The 19,448-nt window shown below is 37.2% G+C and overlaps 1 protein-coding gene across 3 annotated transcripts in view; it reads left to right on the top strand.

Moving 5' to 3' along the window:
* ARNT2 (aryl hydrocarbon receptor nuclear translocator 2) overlaps positions 1 to 19,448 on the top strand; it is a 268,147-nt gene that overhangs the window by 181,519 nt on the left and 67,180 nt on the right. For all 3 annotated transcript variants that reach the window (XM_001367918.3, XM_056806028.1, XM_056806035.1), the window contains one exon: positions 13,479 to 13,555. In XM_001367918.3, the coding sequence (XP_001367955.2) occupies positions 13,479 to 13,555 (77 nt within the window). The remainder of the gene's footprint in view (positions 1 to 13,478; positions 13,556 to 19,448) is intronic.

Here is a 19,448-nt window from a genome sequence, read left to right as displayed (position 1 = left end):
CCATGAAGGCAGCTGAAGTTGGTGCTATGGAGTGTTTAGAGCTTGGTCAGACACTGAAGATGCCAAAGTCATCCGCTGCGTCCTGGGCCATTGCCCGCCATTTTGACTTTTGTCTTGCCACTGGGTGTCCATGACTCTAGCAGAGAAGGTCAAGGCCGACAACTCTACACAGTTCTGCCTCACGTAAATCCAATTCATGTATAAGTGAAGACATCTCCCGTGATGTCCCTGAGATACAAAAGCAGGAAGTTAAGCATCAATGAGAAGTCCAGACAAAGTGAGATGTAGATTGAGAGATCTCTAGGAGAAATTTGGGGTCCTGAGCATGGGCAAAAGGACATTAGGAAATCATCAGGAGAGAGAGAACACCCTAATTGGGCATCAGTGCAGGAAAGGACTTGGACAAAGCAGCGATGGGATATGTGTGGGGAGGCTATTCCAGACTTTGAAAATTACATGAACAAATACACAGAAATGGAGACAAATACATGATCGATCAGTGTATATTTGTTAAGTGTCTACTGTGTCCCAGGCGATGCTAAACCCCGGGGCATATAAGTACAGAGAATAAAACAATATCTACTTGCAATGAGCTTATGTGAGAATTGTGGGTGAAGAATAATCCTATTTGGCCAAAAAACATAAAGTGGGGATGGGGAAAGGGTGGGAGCTAGGTGGCTAAATGAATGGAGAGCCGGACCTAGAGACAGGAGGTCCTAGGTGCAAGTCTACCTCAGACACTTCCTAGGTTTGTGTCTCTGGGCCAGTCACTGGACCCCCATTGCCTAGTCCTTACCACTCTTCTGCCTTGGAACCAATACACAGTATTGACTTCAAGATGGAAGGTAGGGGTTTAAAAAAAAAACTGCTCTTCTGCCTGGGAACCAATACTTAGTATCAATTCTGACTTAAGGGAAAAGTTTGAAAACAAAACAAAACATAAAGTGGAATCATAAGAGATAGAAACTAGGAAGGTAGGTTGAAGAAAGAAATATTAAGTACTCATGCCCTAAAATTACAAATAGTTATTTATTTATTTATGGCACAGTTCCTGCCCTCAAAGAAATTACAATGAGGTAGGAAAGATACTATATGTACTTGTTACTCTATTATAGATATTTATTTATATGTATATGTCTATAATGTATGTTTATATGTATATGATATTAATTTCATATATGAATCTGTCATATAGATATATATAAACAAATGACTCTGTTAGAGTAATTTTGTGGGAAAAATAGAAACAAAATGAGAATTGAGAGGATGGAGAAATGGCTTAAGGGTTCGGCCTTATGAAGAAGATCACGTCAGTGTTGGGACTTGAAGCATGGATGGGGGTAGATTTATCCTGGCTTTTAGAGCTTGATAAACTTTAGAGATCACCAACTCTTTCAATCCCTTCATTATTTGAACAGACACAATTGGGAGGAGAGGTCATTCCAGGCATAGGGGTTGTTACACTGAAATACCAAGAAGCACAAGGTGTGATCAAAGTATTGGTAATAGTCCAGTTTGACATGAATGTGAATAATATAATGTAAACTTGGAAAATAGAGTAAATCCATATTGGGAAGGTCCTAAATACCAGGTTATATTTTCTTGTAAGGTAGAATAATGGTTAGAGTGTTAATCTTCGAGTAGCAATACCTGAATTAAAATCTTGCTTCAAACATTTTGCTATTTGACCTGGGACTGGTCCCTTCATTTCTCTGAGTCTCAGTTCCCTCATCTGTAAAATGAGGATAACAACAAATAACTAATAATTAGGATTAAATGAGATAACATTTAACAAGGTCCTTAATCAATGATAGCTATTTGTAGTAGTAGTAGCAGCAGCAGCAGCAGTAGTAGTAGGTAGTGGTGGCGGGTACAGTGGATTGAGTGCTGAGACTGAAGTCAGAAAGACTCATCTTCCTTAGTTCAAATCTAGTCTCAGACATGTACTAGCTGTATGATCCTAGGCAAGTCACTGAACTCTGCCTCAGTTTCTTTATCTGTAAAATAAACTGGAGAAGAAAATGGCAAACCACTCTTGTATATCTGCCAAGAAAAATGGCATCATAAAGAAGCCAGACATGACTGAAAACAACTGAACAAGCAATAGTACAAGTAGTAATAGTGGTAAAAGTGGTGGTGGTGATGGTGGTAGTAGTAAAGAGCTATATGAAAAAGCTCTGCATTAGGAAGATGAATCTGGAAGCAGGTAAAGAATAGATCAGAAGAGAATAGAGAAAGAGAAGCTAAATATAAGACTGATAGCTAGGTTGATTACAGTGATAATGGACAAAGATCTATAGATCAAAGGTTTCAAACTTGAAGGAACCTTAATGATCATGTCATGTCGTTCAGCCCTTTCCTTTTAGAGATGAGGAAAATCTAATTTATTAGTCAACATCTAGAAAAGCATTTATGGAACATTCTTTTATACAGGAAAACAACACGGTGAGCAATTTTCCAAAAGGGCTTCACAGTGTTAATAGGATCCATATAAAGAGAAGGGGGGGAAATCTTGCCTATATTATGTTCCATCAGAAACAGCAGTTTTAAGTTATATTTAATTTGGATGTTTATATTGTTTTAAATTTACTTAGACCTGGCATGACTCATGTTTCGTAAGAGGAAAATATAATTTATTGCAGAAACTGCAGAAAAAAATGATCTCGTGAAACAATTATGGAATAGCTGAAATCAGTTAAAATATCACCAGTCATCCTCTTCAAACTCAAAGCCACTTCAAGGAAGTTGAAGGTTTCTATAATTCTCATCCCAGAAAGTGTCTAAACTACTTCTGCTTATTGATGGATTACCATGTAGTGCATATAATGATAATAATGATATTGGTGATGATGATAATGATGACGATATTAATAGAATGGTCCATAGTGCTTTGTTTTACAAAGTTGGTTACACACATTATCTCATTTGATCCTCACAGTAGCCCTCAGAAGTGGGTGTTTTGATTATCTCCATTTTTCAGGTGAATAAGCAGAGGCTGGAGGGTCTAAGTGTTTTGCCAGGGTCAGACAACTAGCTGGTTGGAGTCTGAAGTCGAATTTGAGTTCAGATCTCCCAGGCTCTAAGTCTAGAATTCTGCCCACTCATCCCTGCTCAGGAGTAGTATTATCAATTAAACTTTGTGAATATGCAACACAATAGGCTCCTTCCAACTTGTAAGAATGAATTAAGAGGCAGCATATTGTCTAGTATTTTGACTTACTGCATTTTGCCAGTGGCTCAGTTTATTAGTGGATGCTGTTTACGAGTCTTTCCTTTAAATTAGTCATCCTTAGTGGCCACCCATCTCCAGCACACAGAAAGGACTGAGTAAAAGGATATGGATGATTTTTCATACTCATTACAGGAAAAACAACTCAAAGTGTTTGCTATGCAGATGGTAAATAGTTTCCTTCATTTACAAAACATAGAACATTTGGGCAGTCAAGCATTTGAACAAAATATTTTCAAGTGCAGTTAGGTGGTGCAATGGATAGAGCACTCAGCTTCATGAATTCAAATGTGGTCTCAGACACATCAATCCCAGTTGTGTGACGCTGGACAAGTCACTTAACCTTGTTTGCCTCAGTTTACTCATCTGGAAAAGGAAATGTCTGACCATTCCAGTTTTCTTTCCCAAGAAAACTCCAAATGGATCACAAAGAATTGGACATGACTGAAACTGTGAAAGTTTTCAAGGTACTGTTGTTAGCTTTTATCATAGTAATTAACTCACCCTTGCATTTTATCTTAGTAGTTAGCATTGGTAGGTATCTAGATGAAAAGGTTCTAAAAACTTTGCACAAATATCAATAGTATAGAAATAGGTCTTGATCACTGACACAAATAAAACCCAGTGGAATTGAGCATTGGCTATGGAGGGGGGAGGATGAGAGGAGGGCAGGGAAAGAACATGAATCATGTAACAATGGAAATTTTTCTTAATTAATCAATTAAATAAAATTTTATAAAAATAAATAAAAACCTTGCACATTCAAAGTCATTTTCTAAAATCCATTGCTTTTACCAGCAGATAATGTTAAAACCAGACTCAAGGTTGGAAATCTAAAAACTTTCCTTGTGATAATTTGTTTTGCCACATTTGGCATAGACTATTAAACTATTGCTAAAGGTAATGGAGAATGCTCGCAAGGCTAGGGGCAGGGGAGGTCAGGAATGGGGGGGGTGGAGTCAGTTAGACTCATTTGCCTTTTGAGATTTGAGAGAATTTTAATGAGAAGGATCTGGGATTGGTCAGGTGTATCTCATTTGGGCTAAAAGGAAACCTGAGGATCTGGTTTCTTAGAGTGAGAGATAATTTATGAGCTGCTCGATCCATTCCATCTAAGGAGTTAAAAGGCTTAAAATGTGACAAGCCAGAACTATAGATTGATTTTAATCTGTAGTTGGAGAGAATGAAATGAGATGAGGGTCATCATAAGTAACAGAACTGTCAACTGAAAACAAGCAAAAAAATTTCATGGAAAGACAGGATGATGAGTTTTACTAGATGATAAGAGTAAGCCATGATTCCCAATCAGGTGAACACAGGGGGAAATTTGACAGAGGGACAGATTGATTGGGAATTCCAAGAGATAAGAATACTGCTAGGATTACTGTCAAGTGCTAAGCCCAGCATGTCAAACATTGTTTTGAATATCTCAAGCCTACCCATGATGACCTCCTGCTTTATTCCCAAAGAGATGTGCAAAGAAGTTCAGAAAGTTTTTTTTTCCAACTAGCTCCTGATAATCAAGAAATCCTTTCATTAAAAGTTTGGACCCTGGTTTATTACAAGTGTCCTATCAAAGGACTTATTGAGAGGCTCAGGAATTCTAATTAACTATAACAATAAACATTCATATTCATGTAGCACATTCAAAGTGATCAAGTACTTTCTTTGTAATAACCAAGTAAATAGTAGTATAAGTATTATTGGGCCCATTTTACAGATGGGAAATACCAAAGTTAAAGAGATTAATGACTTGCCCTAAATCACACAGTTGTGAGTGTGGAAAACTATACTCAAACCCAAGCCAGTTCTTCTGTTTCTAAGACCAGTGGATGATCTTACAACTACACTATTCCACTTTTCTCCATTGGTTCGAATATATTTGAACTCCATCAGTTAAAAAGTGGTGGGGTTAAGCCATCATGGGTACAACATGCTTGGTTAGAAAGACCCTCTTGGAAATTATTTCAGCAACAACTAACTTCTCCTTTGTTTTCCTGGAACCAGGAGAGGGACTTGGGGAACATTGAATGATAAAAGCATCTTTTGTATCCCCAGGACTTAGCACAGTACCTGGCACATAGTTGTTGAGTCATTTTCAATCATGTCCAACTCTTCATGAAGCTACTTGGGGTTTTCATGGCAAAGATACTGGAGTGGTTGGCCATTTTCCTGATCTATTCCATTTGTGCAGATGAGGAAACTGAGGCAGACAAAGTTAAGTGAATTTCCCAGGGTCACATAGCTAGTAAGTATCTGAGGCCAAAATTGAATTCAGGAAGATGAGTTTCCTGACTCTAGACCCAGTACTGTATCTATTGCACTATCTAACTGTCCCTGGCACATAGTAGTTACTTAACAAATGCTTATTAATTGAACTTTTAAAATCTCACTCTGATAGTAAATAGATCAGCAATGTCAGATCTCTTCTAGAGGCAGGCCAGTCCTGTATTATGAGATGAGATCAACCCTTTGTCCAAGTGTCACGAGAAAATAATAATAATTGAGATCCATGGAAATAAATGTTGAGTAAAAAAAAAAAGACAAATTCTAGCCATTCTTCTTTGCCCCATGGAACAGAAGTAGAAATTCTGTTTGTCTTTTAATATTATCTGATCTACTACTTTCCCACTGCTAGGCCTTCTGAGTCATCTATCAGTGATATTAAAGTACCATTGAGTTGGATGTACCTTAGAAAAAATCTAGACTACACTTTTATTTTACAGGCGAAGTAACAAGCTCAGGTAGATTAAGAGAATTGCAGGAAGGGGCAGGAAGGGGGCTAAGTAGTTAGAGAGCCAGGCCTAGAGCTGAGAAGCCCTGGATTCAAGTGTAGCTTCAGATACTTCCTAGCTGTGTGACCTTGGACCAATCACTAAACCTCAATTGCTCAGCCCTTACTGATCTTCTAGCTTAGAATGCATACTTAGTATCAGTGCTAAGACAGAAGGCAAAAGGAGAGAGAGAGAGAGACAGAGAGACAGAGAGACAGAGAGAGAATGAGAGAATTGTGTGAAGTTGCAAAGTTGATTAGTGGCTGAGCTTCTAACTCCCAGTCCTCTATTTGTTTTTTTTTTTGTTTTTTTTACCATGCTGCTTCTCAATGATCATAACCCTTAGTTAATTTCTTTTTTAAATAGACAATATTTAGTGAAGGCAAAATAGTCTCAGCAAGTCCAGATACGTATTTTTTTAATTTATAATTTTTCCTCTATGAAGAAGCTAAAACAAATAGAATAATTTGGTTCATATATGTACATTTGGAGAGCTATGTCCAAGTGGAATATGCCAAATGTTTTCAATTTGAGATTCTATTGTTAGCAACATTTCACCATCATTTTGCAATAATAATCAAGAGACATGCCTTGACTATGACTATGAATCATTGGACAACACAATCCCAGAGGATCCAAAGTATAACTAACAAAGGGCAATGGAAAGACACATGGTGGATATGTGGAAGGCTGCAGTGTATCGATGGAATTATTTATACATGAAAATTGCAGTAAGGGGCATTAGGAAGGACATGTGCTATAGAAAAGAAAATCAGTAAGTCAGATGGGCTACCCAAGTGGTGTACTAATTGATACCAAAAATAACAAAAGAAACAGGGAAACTACTTCAGACTGTTGAAATTATTCTGTTGTAGATTGAAAGAAAAGGTATATGGAAAATAATCATACATTATAGGAAGGCATGTGATCTATACAAGATGGGATGGGGAGAAGGAATGTACTCAACCAAGGATCCATCAAAGTAATGTATTCAGAGGGAATAGTTCTGAAAACTGATTTTAAGCACATTCCACTTTTCTGGCACCGTTTAGGAATGTGATGTTCCACATAAGCAAATTTTTCAAATAACTTTGTCAAGAAATTTTGAAACTTTAATCATTTTAAATGGAAATCTTTCAAAAACATGATACACATTCATGGCTTCTTAAATAATATATGAACTTAATTTAACCTTTTCTTATTATAAATGTTCAATGTTGTAATGGACTGAAGTATAGCTATAGATAGATAGATTCATACATGCATACTTATATAATAGATGGATAGACAGATCCCTTATTGTATTTATTTGTTTATTGTTAATAATACTTTCTGTCTTAGAATCAATACTAAGTATCAATTTCAAGGCAGAAGAGTAATAACAGTTAGGTAACTGGTATTAAATGACGTGTCCAGAATCACACAGTTAGGAAGTGCCTGAGGCTAGATTTGAACCTAGGACCCTCCAGTCTCTAGACCTGGCTCTTTATCCACTAAGCTACCTAACTGCCCTGTAAGTGTTTATTAAGTGCCAGGCATTACACATACTAGCATACAAATACAAGAAAGAAAAAATGGTCTCTGTCTTCAAAGAACTTATGTTATAATGGAGGAAGACAATATAGAAAGATGATCTAGAAAGATTTGCCCTGGGTCATCCATGCATCCAGAATGTCAATTCTATCCACTGAGCCACCTAGCTATCCCCCTCTTTTAAAAAAATTAACAAATGTATTATTTATTGGAAACTGGGGATACAAATAAAATGGTTTCCTGCCCTTTATAGGCTTATATTCCAGAAAGAGAAATCAGAAATACACACAAATAAATAAATGCCAAGAGAAAGGTCTATGCAAAGTACAATGTGACATGAGTGAAAGTAGAAGAGGTGATAATGACATTTACCAAAGGATAAAGGGAGAGAGAGACTGCAGAAGTGATATGGAGGGTTAGACCTCAGCAAGGTAAAGTAAAAATTCACTTATCAGGGCCATACACCTAAAGTTAGAATATTGTTTTAGGGGTCTTTGTTGTCTTTTCTGAAGTGTTTACTCCTAAAACAACTGGCCTCAGATTATTGTATTTTGTGTGTTGTTTTTTCTACTTTTTTCCCCCTGCTACCACTCTTGTTCTTATTTTCAGGCTATCATCCATCACTTTTTGGATCTTTTACTTTGAATACATAACTTGTTCCACTAGTAAGCTTCCCCCTATCCCTTGATTTTTAATTTGATATTCCTAATCTGTTGTAGATTTTGAAAAGGACATCAACCTTGTGTGGCTCCCCAGAGTTATATTGCTTGTTCATTAGATGCTTGAGAGTAAAAGTGCATTAGAGATTTTTTTAAAAGCTATGGCCTTTGCAGGACTAAACTACTGTGGCTCTACAGTGACAATTTTATCCCTTTGTACTTCTTTTAATCTATTGCAGATAATATAAGAAAGTCTTCCCACCCATCCCCAGAAAGCTTTTCTTTTTAAATATATAGTCAGGAGAGAGTTTATCAAATTATACCTGTAATAGCATGCAATTAAAAGCTCTCCAACATGACCTACTTAAACAAGCTATTGAAAGCCAAAGAAAGGGAGGAGGGTAGATAAAGGAACAGAAATTGACAATCATAATTTCCTGTGGAATTTTAGCCAATCTTGATCAGGACTTGAACCCAGTCCCTCTAATTCTAGTGCTTGAGCTTTTTTCTCTACTTTTGCTATTCATCATTTCCTACTAGTATGTATCTGCACAGTAATTTTTAGTTGATGTTGATTAGCTATTCAGACTTAATTAACTTTTAGAATGACCTGCCATTGGAGTTCTTAAAGAAGTGGCCAAATTGCCAGTTATTGAAAGTATTGGAAAAGGGATTCCTAATTACCAATTGAAGAACTTTGAGATTCTAGCTCTGAGGCTTTGAGGTACTACTGGAAAGTTGAAGTAGTAAGTATAATCCAATCAGGGTAGCAAAGGACTATATGAAAAGAATCTTACTGCCTGAGAAAATGTTTGCTAGATACAAAGTAGAGTTGAAACAGGGTTATTGAACCAAAGATTAATTTTTCCCATCTGAGTTCATGTCCTCTCCCTAAAATCTATCTGCAGACACCTTGGGGTATTTATGGCCCCAGGTTAAGAATTCCTGATCTAGAGCTCTTTCACCTACTGTACTTTGTGATATGAAAATTCTTCTCATATTTTCCTAGGCTGTGAGATTTGGGGTCAGATATATGTTTATTTGAAATTGGATTTAAAAAAAGATAAGACTGAGGTAGGTAATAGATCTGTAATATAAACATCACCTGCCTCTTATTGAAAAGAATACCAGAAGAAGAAAAAATGCAACTAGAGTTGAAAAGACATGAATTCAAATCCTTAGAACTTCATTTAACTAGCTGGTGGTTCTCTAGGATCTTCAGTGACCATATCAGTAAAATGGGAAGATAACACTATCACCTGCTGTAAGGGATTTTTGTAAGGGAAGTTCTTTGCAGTCCATAAAGCATTCCATAAAATGTGAGCTATTATTTAAAATGAAATAACCAAAATGGTTTCATCTGAAGTGATCTGATCAAACAGCAAACACTTTATTCTAAACTAAGAGCATTGGGAGACATGAAGTTTTTAATTCTTATTTCTGTGATTCTGAACATTTATGAATTACTTTATCTTGAGAATACTATTCCTGGGGTACGTAGGTGGCTCAATGGATAAAGAGCCAGCTTTTTAGATAGGGGGTAATGGGTTCAAATATGGCTGCAGATACTTTCTAGCTATATTAACCTGGGTGAGTCACTTAATTCCAATTGGCTAGCCCTTAGCACTCTTCTGCCTTGGAAATGATACTTAATATTGATCCTAATACAGAAGGAAAGGGTTTTAGAAAAAAGAAAATACTATTTTGACTTTTTAAAAGTTGAGATATTGACAATAATGATGGAAAAGGGGGGATTGCTGGTTGTAACTGAAACTTGGAAAGATGACTTTAAGTGCAGAATATATGGATTCTATTGCCACTAGTTTAGGTTAGGAGGGAAGTTGATGGCATATTTGAGGCAAAACCTGGTATCAACCAATGGAAACACAAGCAACTACCAATCCTATACAACAGACACTATGCTAGGTCACAGGGAAAGAAAGAAAAATTGAGCCAATGTTTACTGCAAAGTAGTTTATAATCTGTCAGGAAGACAGCCTATATTAAAATAGTTGATCCTCTGAAGGCAATTTGAAAAACAGAATCATAGAATGAACCAGAGGGTTGCTGTATTCCAACCCCCTTGTTTTTCTTCTGATGATGTCAAGAGAGTGAGTGATGTACCTAGAATCCCAGACCAAGCCAGTTGCAAGGCTAGGATGAGAACACATTTTTTTCCTGACTCTTCAGTCTTATATTTTAGTAAAAAAAAAAGATTATCATAAGACTATACTATAGACCCAACCAGACTATGGATACTAGGACAGAAGTATTAAACAAGATTAAAGAAGCTGTGAAATTAGACCAGGTAATCAATGAATAGTCATCATTGAGGACCCTATATGATGAAAAAGTTTGAACCTAAATGTCCAACAGTGGAATGAAAGGGCTGCCTTATGAATGATGGAGTCTTCAAACTGAATAGATCCAATTGAGAATATTTTGCATTAGGTGGGAGATTAGAATTTGTTACTCCTTTGAGACTACTAGAATTCTAATAATAGCTAACTTTTTGATAGTGATTTATAGTTTACATTGTTCAGTTATTTTATATCTAACCAAAGCTTGATGATCCCATTTGGGGTTTTCTTGGCAAAGATAATAAAGTAATTTGCCATTTCCTTCTTCATTTCTACAGATGAGGAACTGAGGCCAACAGGGTTAAGTGAATTGCTCAAGGTCATATATCTAGTAAATATCTGAGACCAGATTTGAACTCACAGAAATGAGTTTTCCTGACTCCAGACCCAGCATTCTATCTACTCCCTTACCTAGCTGAGTGTTTGTTATTAATACAAGTCAGAGTGAACTTGTGGAAAAATCACTGAATATGGAGTCAAGGGACTTGAATTCAAATCCCAGCTATTCCTGTGACATTGAACAAGTTATTTCACTTTATCTATATCTCAGTGTTCCCATCTATAAAATGAGGCATATGGACTAGAAGATTTCAAAGGGCTCTATCTACTTTAAAGCTTTGATGTCCTGAAGTGTATGAGGTAGGCAGCATGATATTATTAAACCCATTTTACACATGAAGAAACTGAGATTCTGGAAGGCTTAGTTACTCGAGCCCAAGGACACTAGTTGTTAAATACCAAGATGAGACCTGAACCTATGTTTCCCAAATCTTTCTACCATGCCAAAGAGTGTATTTTATTGAACTTTCTAGTAAGAGAGAAATATCTCAGTGAATAATTTAGGTTTAAGAAAAGAAAATATAACAAAATACAAAAGGTAAATATAAAACTTTTTTTTAAAAACTGAGGATTAAGGAAAAATGGAAAGGGAATTGTTTGAAAAAAAACTTCAAAAAACCCCTGTAATCTGTTTAAAATGTGCCTCTTTGGAAGCCTGTAATAACTTTTTTGCCAAAGTCCAAAAACAATAGGTTCTGAGAGAAGAGGGGAAAAAATTATACTCCTTGCTATATATGTGGAAAGACATGGAACTCATTTTATAGATGATAACACTGAGACAAAGATAGATGAAATAACATCTAAAGTCACATGAGTTGAATAGCTGGCCCCACAGGAACTTGTTCTGTGTAGAATCACTGAAATATTTTCCACTATCCAGCAGTTCTTTCATTCATCTTTTAATTTTATATTTCCCCCAGTGGTTAGCACTGTGTGTATGTATTTTTTTAAACTTTTACTTTCTGTTTTAGTAACAGAAAAATGGGCAAAGACTAGGCAAATGGGATTAAGTGACTTTCCCAGGGTGACACAGCTAGGAAGCATGTGAGATCAGATTTGAACCTCGGTCCTCCCAATTCTAGAGCTGGCACTCTATCCATTGTATTACCTACCTGCCCCATGCACTGTGTTTTGTACGTAATAGGTGATTAATAAATAGTTGCTGGATGGAAAAATTAAACTCTTAAATGATAAAATTTACATTTACATAAATATTTTAAGATTTACCAGGCAACTAGGTGGTACAGTGGACAGAGCACCTCGCCTGGAGTCAAGAAGACTCATTTTCCTTAGTTCAAATTTGGCCTCAGATACTTAATGGGCAAATGTGACCCTGTTGGCCTCAGTTTCCTCATCTGTAAAATGAGCCAGAGAAGGAAATAGTGAACCACTCCATCATCTTTGCCAAGAAAATCTCAAATGGGATCAGAAAGAGTCAGGCACAACTGAAATGATTGAACATAAAAATTTTAAGGTTTTCAAAACTTTTTCTTCATAACACCCATGTAAGGTCATGCCATCATTCTCACTGTGATGTAGTAGAAAGGGTACTAGGTTTGGAATCAACAGATCTACGTTTGAGTTCTGCCTTAGCAATTTTATAAAATTAGGCATGTCATTTCCTGTTATTGGGCTCTAATTTCCTCTTCAGTAACATGAAAGTCAGACTAAATTACTTCTAAGGTTCCTTCTAAATGAATTCCATTTTGACAGCCCCAGAAATTAACTTGCCTAAGGTCATTTTGCTAGAAACTAACAGAAGAAGCCTGGACTTGAACTAGGTTTTTTGACTCCAAATTTAATGCCCTCTCCATACCCCTAGGACGATGTCCTCCATTAGATGACAGAAGACCTCCAACCTTTTTTCTTGGTCTTGACTCTACCCACCTAGTATCAGCTGCTAGTCTCTCCCCACACACCCCTTCTAGACTCTTGTAGCTTTTCCTCAGGGGCCCAGCATGGACATAAAATTCTTTGAGCAGGTAACATATGTATGTGCAAAATGGGATTTATTTATTTAAACTTTTGAAAGCCCCTGTCAAGATTCCACACCAAACATTTTTATTTAATGGAATCATCACAGAGTTAAATTGAATGTTTTTTCTGGACAGGAAACTAGTATTTAGAGACAGGAAACAAAGAGTAAGAGATGAATGGGTATTTCTTCATGTGGAGAAGTGTAAACAGCGGGCTCCTCCAGGTCATGTGGCAGCCAGTCATCTTTAACTCTCTTATAAATGACCTGGAGGAGTCTCCATACATAATCCAAAAAGTGTGTGGTGAATGATAGCTTCAGTGTCCTGTTCACAATGCATATTACTCAAGCCGTTAATAAACAGCAACGATGACTGATGTGAATTTTGTTTTGTGCAATTTCCTTTGGCTAGCCACAGATAAAGTTTTGTGAAATAAGAGTCATGACCAAAAGGCTAGAAGCAGAAGGGCTGATTAATTCACATTAATTCAGATAATTAGACCCTGGGTAATTGAGATTATATTTGTAATTGAGTAAATCAAGTCGCTAGTCCATTTTTCCTATGGATCTCACACCCATTGGTGATGGTGGTGGTGTTCCTCATTTCAGGAATGACTATACCTGAAGAAGATGCTGATGTGGGACAAGGCAGTAAATATTGCCTTGTGGCAATTGGGAGGCTTCAGGTAAGACCAGTTCCTGTCTTCTTATTTCCATCACATCTTCAACCACATTGCAGCAGTATTTGGGTTTTCTAGCAAGCTTGGTATCATCTTTTGTAGATAATGTAAAAGGTTCCTGGGTAGAATTTCATTTATATAATCGGTCATTCTAAGCCACCTCCATCAAAGAGCAATATGTTTGGTGCCTTTTAGATTTGTAATGAGAAATCCATGCCTCCTTTTATCAGTACACAAGCCCAGAACTTGGTTCCTTGATCTAGTCAGCTAACTGCTCTTTTTCTTGATATCTCCACATGCAAGACAGAAATGTTTTACTTTCTATGGCCTTAGCCATTATTTGCAGCTAGATTAGAAATAACAGAGCATCTACTCAGAATGTAAATTGTGATTAAAATGGATTTTGTTTGATCATGTATCTTCTGCTTTATTCAGGCTGGCCTTAACCTACCTGGGAAACATGCAGTACTCATTTCCCCTCGTGCCTTTATTCTCATGTTGGCATATATGGACATGTGTATAATGTTTTAAAGTTATAAAAGTACCTAATTTTACTGATGAGAAAACAGAAGCTCAGAGAATCTGAGGGATTTCCCCAAGATCATAGAGCTCATGAGTGTCAGAGGAGAATTTGAACAGAGATTGTTTTGATTCCAAGTTCCATGCCTAAGACCATGCCACACTCCCTGTTGTTGCCTTGGAATGTCCTCCTCTCACACCTTTACCTATCCAAATTCTGCCCATCCATCAAGACTCAGATTAAATCCCAGTCCATACTCCTCTCTGTGAACCGCTGTAGTAAGTGTGATCCATCTCCAAATCGTCAATAACTTTCTTGTGAGTATATTACATATAAGACATTGTGCTAGATAGACTAGGGAGCAATTTTCCATGACTATTACCCTGGTGGAGACCCTCCTTACCTATCTAGTCTATGCTAGTAGTGACCCTTAGAATGTAATCTTAAAGGGAGGGATTGTTTCTCCATCCTCTTTGCATTCCTATCACCTAGCAGTACATACAAGGACTTAGTAAATGCTCATTGAATGATCCCTGGAACCTATTGCTTTACTATTGCTAGATCAATCATCCTAAAACAAACTTCTGAATGTTTCAGGGCCCCTTCTATAGAAACTTCTGTGGCTCCACATTGACTATAAAATAAATTCCAAACTTCTTGGAGTATCATTTAGGGACTTCTGTAAGGCCTTGAGCTGAAATATTTGCCATTCTTAAAATATATTCTATTCTTTGCCATTTCCTTTGTTTATAAGAATAATCATCTTTTGCACAGAATTCATTTTCTCTCCCCGTTGCTATCTGTGAATGCTATACACCATCTTCTCCAGGAAGGCATCTCTGATTACTCCTACCCTCCAAGCTGAAAGTAATTCTGTTTATCCCGTGATTCCCCTAATTCTTCCCTTATTCTTCTCCTAGAGTGTTTAGTACGGCCTCCTCTACAGTATCGTTATTAGACCGTAAGCTCTTTAAAGGCAGGGGCTGTGAATTTTTTATCTCTTTAATTGGACCAGGTTCACGTGGCTCAAAGATGTCAGAGAAGAATTTGAACCTAGGTCTTGAGTATAGGTATATTCAATAAATATTTGTTGAGCTGTTAAGGTAAATTGAGTCTATTTAGGGAACATATGGATATTTGAAAAATTAAATAACAACAAAGGATTTAAGTAACAGTTAAGGGCAATTGAAGACAGTAATTGATTAATGGCCAAGAGGATAATCCAGAGGCTAATTGCTGTTAGGAATTCAAAGAATAGAGAGATCACTATAATTAACACTTAATAATACATTACCTCATCTCCCAGCATGGTGCTGAGTCTTAAAGTAAGCTAGTAATTAATGTGTAAAGGTTGATTTACTCATCTACCCTCTAATTCTTTGAGGGAAGGGGATGTCTGTGTCCTTGGGTAAGGCAATTAACCTCTCTTGGCCCATATCTAGTCTCTAAAATGAGATGACCTCTAAGGTTTCTTCCATCTCCAAGTCTATGATTCTTTGTAATATGACCCATTTCTCCTTTGGTGATATGTGTTTGAGAGGTTCGGCAGATTTCTTTTCTCAAACTATGAGGAAAAAAATACATTTTAGGAGTCCTGCACTCTCTCACAGCCTGGATACACATCCTCATTCAAACTTTTCGATTAAAATTTCTCTTCCTTTCAAACTGCTATGAGACTGAGTGTCTCTTTTCCCAGTTTCCATCTCCTTTGCACCACAATGGAATTCCCAAGCTATATGACTCAAAGAAGCCAGGGAAACTGTAGTACAAACAGGTTGTTCCATTTAACTGTACATTCTTCAGAAACCCACAGTAAAGTCACAAGACATGTTAAAACATCAGCTCTGAAGGAGAACATATTGATTGTAGCATAGAGTAGCATCAGAGGTCAGACAAATTTAATCTCAGAGGAGTTCAGGTGCCCAGATTACAACTCGTCTTCCCTGCCAAAAAGAAATTTGCCCTAAGTGAACTATTCCACTGTTCCAATACCTGGTGGTTTGGATCCTCGTGTGTCTCAAAATAATTTATAAAACTCTGTGTAAAAAGGAAAAGGCACAGAACTGAAGATCAAAGATTTCTTCATAAGCTATATTCACATGTTAAACCTCGTTTCACAATCAGTCCTATTGTTCTTGCTTCCTTCACTCCAACCATAGTTTAATTTTTAATTTGAATTAAACAAAGGAATATATCACATACAGTATCAACATGCACACAGATTAACTGCAAGGCAATTCACCTTGCCAGATTCTTGCAATACTCAAACTAATTCTGGGTTGAAAGTCAGAGTTTATCATCTGGAAGTAGATTTAGTCATGAGAGAACTGGGATCCTGGGGGTGCATGCATTATGAGGGTTACCCCACAAAGTACACTTAGTTTTATAGTGCCAGAGGAGACCATGTCTCTGGGTCTGTGCGAGTTCAAATCCTGACTGTGGCCAGTTTCTCCTTTATAGGAATTAAGAGGTAGGAGCAAGGAAGTCACTGGCACACTTCAGAGTACCATGACCATAGCATATGAAGAAGATACATCCTAAAAGTAATAGGAATGGTATAGGTTTAAGACCTGGAGGACAAAGTAAGCTTAAGAGTGAGTGCCTTGATGGAAAAAAAAAGCAAAGAAAAGGTAAGAAAGTGATCAAGAGTATTTTTAAACCAATGAGATAATATGTAGAGATATTAAGGATACATAGTGAGGGTGGGAAGTTAGACAGACAGACAGAAAACTAGATAGATAGATAGATAGATAGATAGATAGATAGATAGATAGATAGATAGATAGATAAATAGATAGATAGATAGATAGATAGATAGATAGATAGATAGATAGATAGATAGATAGATAGATAGATGGATGGATGGATGGATGGATGGATGGATGGATGGATGGATGGACGGATGGACGGACAGGCAGGCAGGCAGACAGACAGACAGACAGTAAGAGGAAAGAATACTTTTTTATTGGTCTTTTGTCCTGACTTGTAATCCATTGGTGTAAGGAGTTCCCACTTTGATCAGCAACTGTTCTGCATCTTAACTCTTTAGAAAGCACATTGGGCCAATTGCTCAGTGTCATATAGCTACAATATGATCAAGTCTACCTGAAACTATACTATGTAGCTTCTCAGGGGATGGCTGACAAAATGGTATTCTAGCATGTAGTGGCATGAAAGGCCATGCCTTTGAAAACATTTTCTCTTTTCTCTCATTTTCCACAATCCATTAATGACCCACTCATTGTCATGATTTTGCCTTCTATGACAGTTCTGTATCTAAAGATTGTGTACCTCAGACCAGCCATTAGTAGGCCAGCCACAGAGAAGGGACTAGAAATAGAATTTTTTTTTCTTTAGCTTTTAAGTTAGGCTGTACACTCCAAGCCTAGTAGGTCTTCAGAGCCCAACTTCCTATCTTGGTATTTGGGATTCTCTACTTACTTCTAGGTGGCTCAGTGGATAGAGCAGCAGACAAGGAACATGAGAAGACTCATATTCCTCAATTCAGATCTGGTCTCAGACACTGTTACCTCAGTTTCCTCATTCATAAAATGAACTGGAGAAGGAAATTGAAAACCACTCCAGTATCTTTGCCAAGAAAACTCCAAATGGAGTCACAGAACTAAGACATGACTGAAACAACTAAACAACTACTTACTCCCTAACCTCCCTTTTCACAGACCACAGTGCTAGTGGGAAGGTCAAAGACTAAATTTCTGAGGGAAATTACTTTCCAAGTTCTGTCTTTCATATCCCTTCCAAGCTCAGCATCTCCTGTGTAAAACGAGCCATGTGAAAAGGCTTGGTCACTCCTCCAGCTGTGACTTTGACCCTTTTTTCCTCTTGATCTCCCCTCTGTTCTCTGTATGGAGGGAGACACCAACCTGAGCTGCCTGCAGAGATTATGGGAAGGGTGGAGAAAACCATTTTGTCCCATTCTTAGAGCAGAAAGAGACTGAACCACAGTTCATTGTGGGAAGCTTTGGATATGGCCCTGGCTCCTTTATTTCCAAGGAAGCCAAGGGTGGGGGTGGGAAGAAGAAAATTATTTTGCTTCACTAGCTACAGATCAGTTGCACCTGCTGGTACTCTGCTAGGAAGACAATATCCACAGTGGCATGTCTGGGAACAGTAAATATAGAGTCCTATTCACCGAGTCTTTGACTTAGGACCACACCTATCTGACTCTAGAACTCAATAGGAAAAGAACATCCCTAATTCAAATACCTTAAGAACAGAGACTGGTGTGTATAATTTCTATCTTTGCATCTGAGAACAGGGCATTGAACAGAGTAGAAATTTAACAAATACTTATTTAAATTGAAATGAATAATGAAATTATAATTATGCATTTTCCTGGATCTAAAAATTTTCCTTGATTTCCTTCATTCACCTCTTTCCCTTAGCCAAGATTTTGTTTTCCCCAAATGAACCATTTGCGTTCTGCTCTCTTTCCAGATTTTACTTTCTTCTATTCCCCTTCCCACAATCTCCTGATCAGCCACCTGACTCTTGTATTCAAGAACAATCCATGCCGTGTCTTTATATTACCATCTCCAAATATTCATTGCTATTGTACTGCCAACATTGCTCAAATTCCTTTATCTATGTATATGTGTATATTGCCAAAACAGTAGGCAAGATTAGGACTGAATTTGAGGGAGAGGAGAAGAATGAGACTCCTTGTCCTTTAAACTCTAAGCACTGAGATTCTTGATTCCTTGAAGCATCATAATTTTCCCCCTGGAGACAACTGAACTCTAGATTGTCTATGTAATCCAAGAGATTGGCTTTGCTCTTATGAGAGCTGAAAGGTAAAGTCAAAACTCCTTGGGAAATAAAGTGTCGTAATTCCTTTACAATCATGTATTTGGTGCCACAGGGATAACAATAACAACAACAACAATAATAATTACCAAATTATGCAGTGCTTTAAGATTTGTAAAATGCTTTTCAAGTATTATTTTATCCTCATAATAACTCTGGAACATAGGTGCTATCCCTGTTTTACAAATGAGGAGGCTGAGGCAGACAAATTAAGCAATTTGCCCAAAGACACACAATGAGTATCTGAGTCACATTTGAACTTGGGTCTTTATGACTCTAACTGGCATTCAATCCACTGTGACACCAAGCTACCCTTTTTAGATAAAAGATGAAAGATTTTAATAGACACTCTTCAAAGGAAAAAATGCAAGCTTTCAAGTATATAAAAATATTTCAGGCCATTAATAATTGAAGAAATGCATATTACAAATAATTCTAAAGTTCAACCTTATTTGCATTAGATGAGCAAAGATGACCCAAAAAGGAAAATGACAATTGATGGAGTCAAAAGAAGATAGGCACTCGGATGCATTGTAGGTAGAACTGCAATTT

The sequence above is a fragment of the Monodelphis domestica genome, chromosome 1 (assembly GCF_027887165.1).
Source record: "Monodelphis domestica isolate mMonDom1 chromosome 1, mMonDom1.pri, whole genome shotgun sequence".
Taxonomy (NCBI): Eukaryota; Metazoa; Chordata; class Mammalia; order Didelphimorphia; family Didelphidae; genus Monodelphis; species Monodelphis domestica.
Note: the sequence above shows the minus strand (reverse complement) of the source record. Positions and strands in the feature narration are given on the sequence as shown.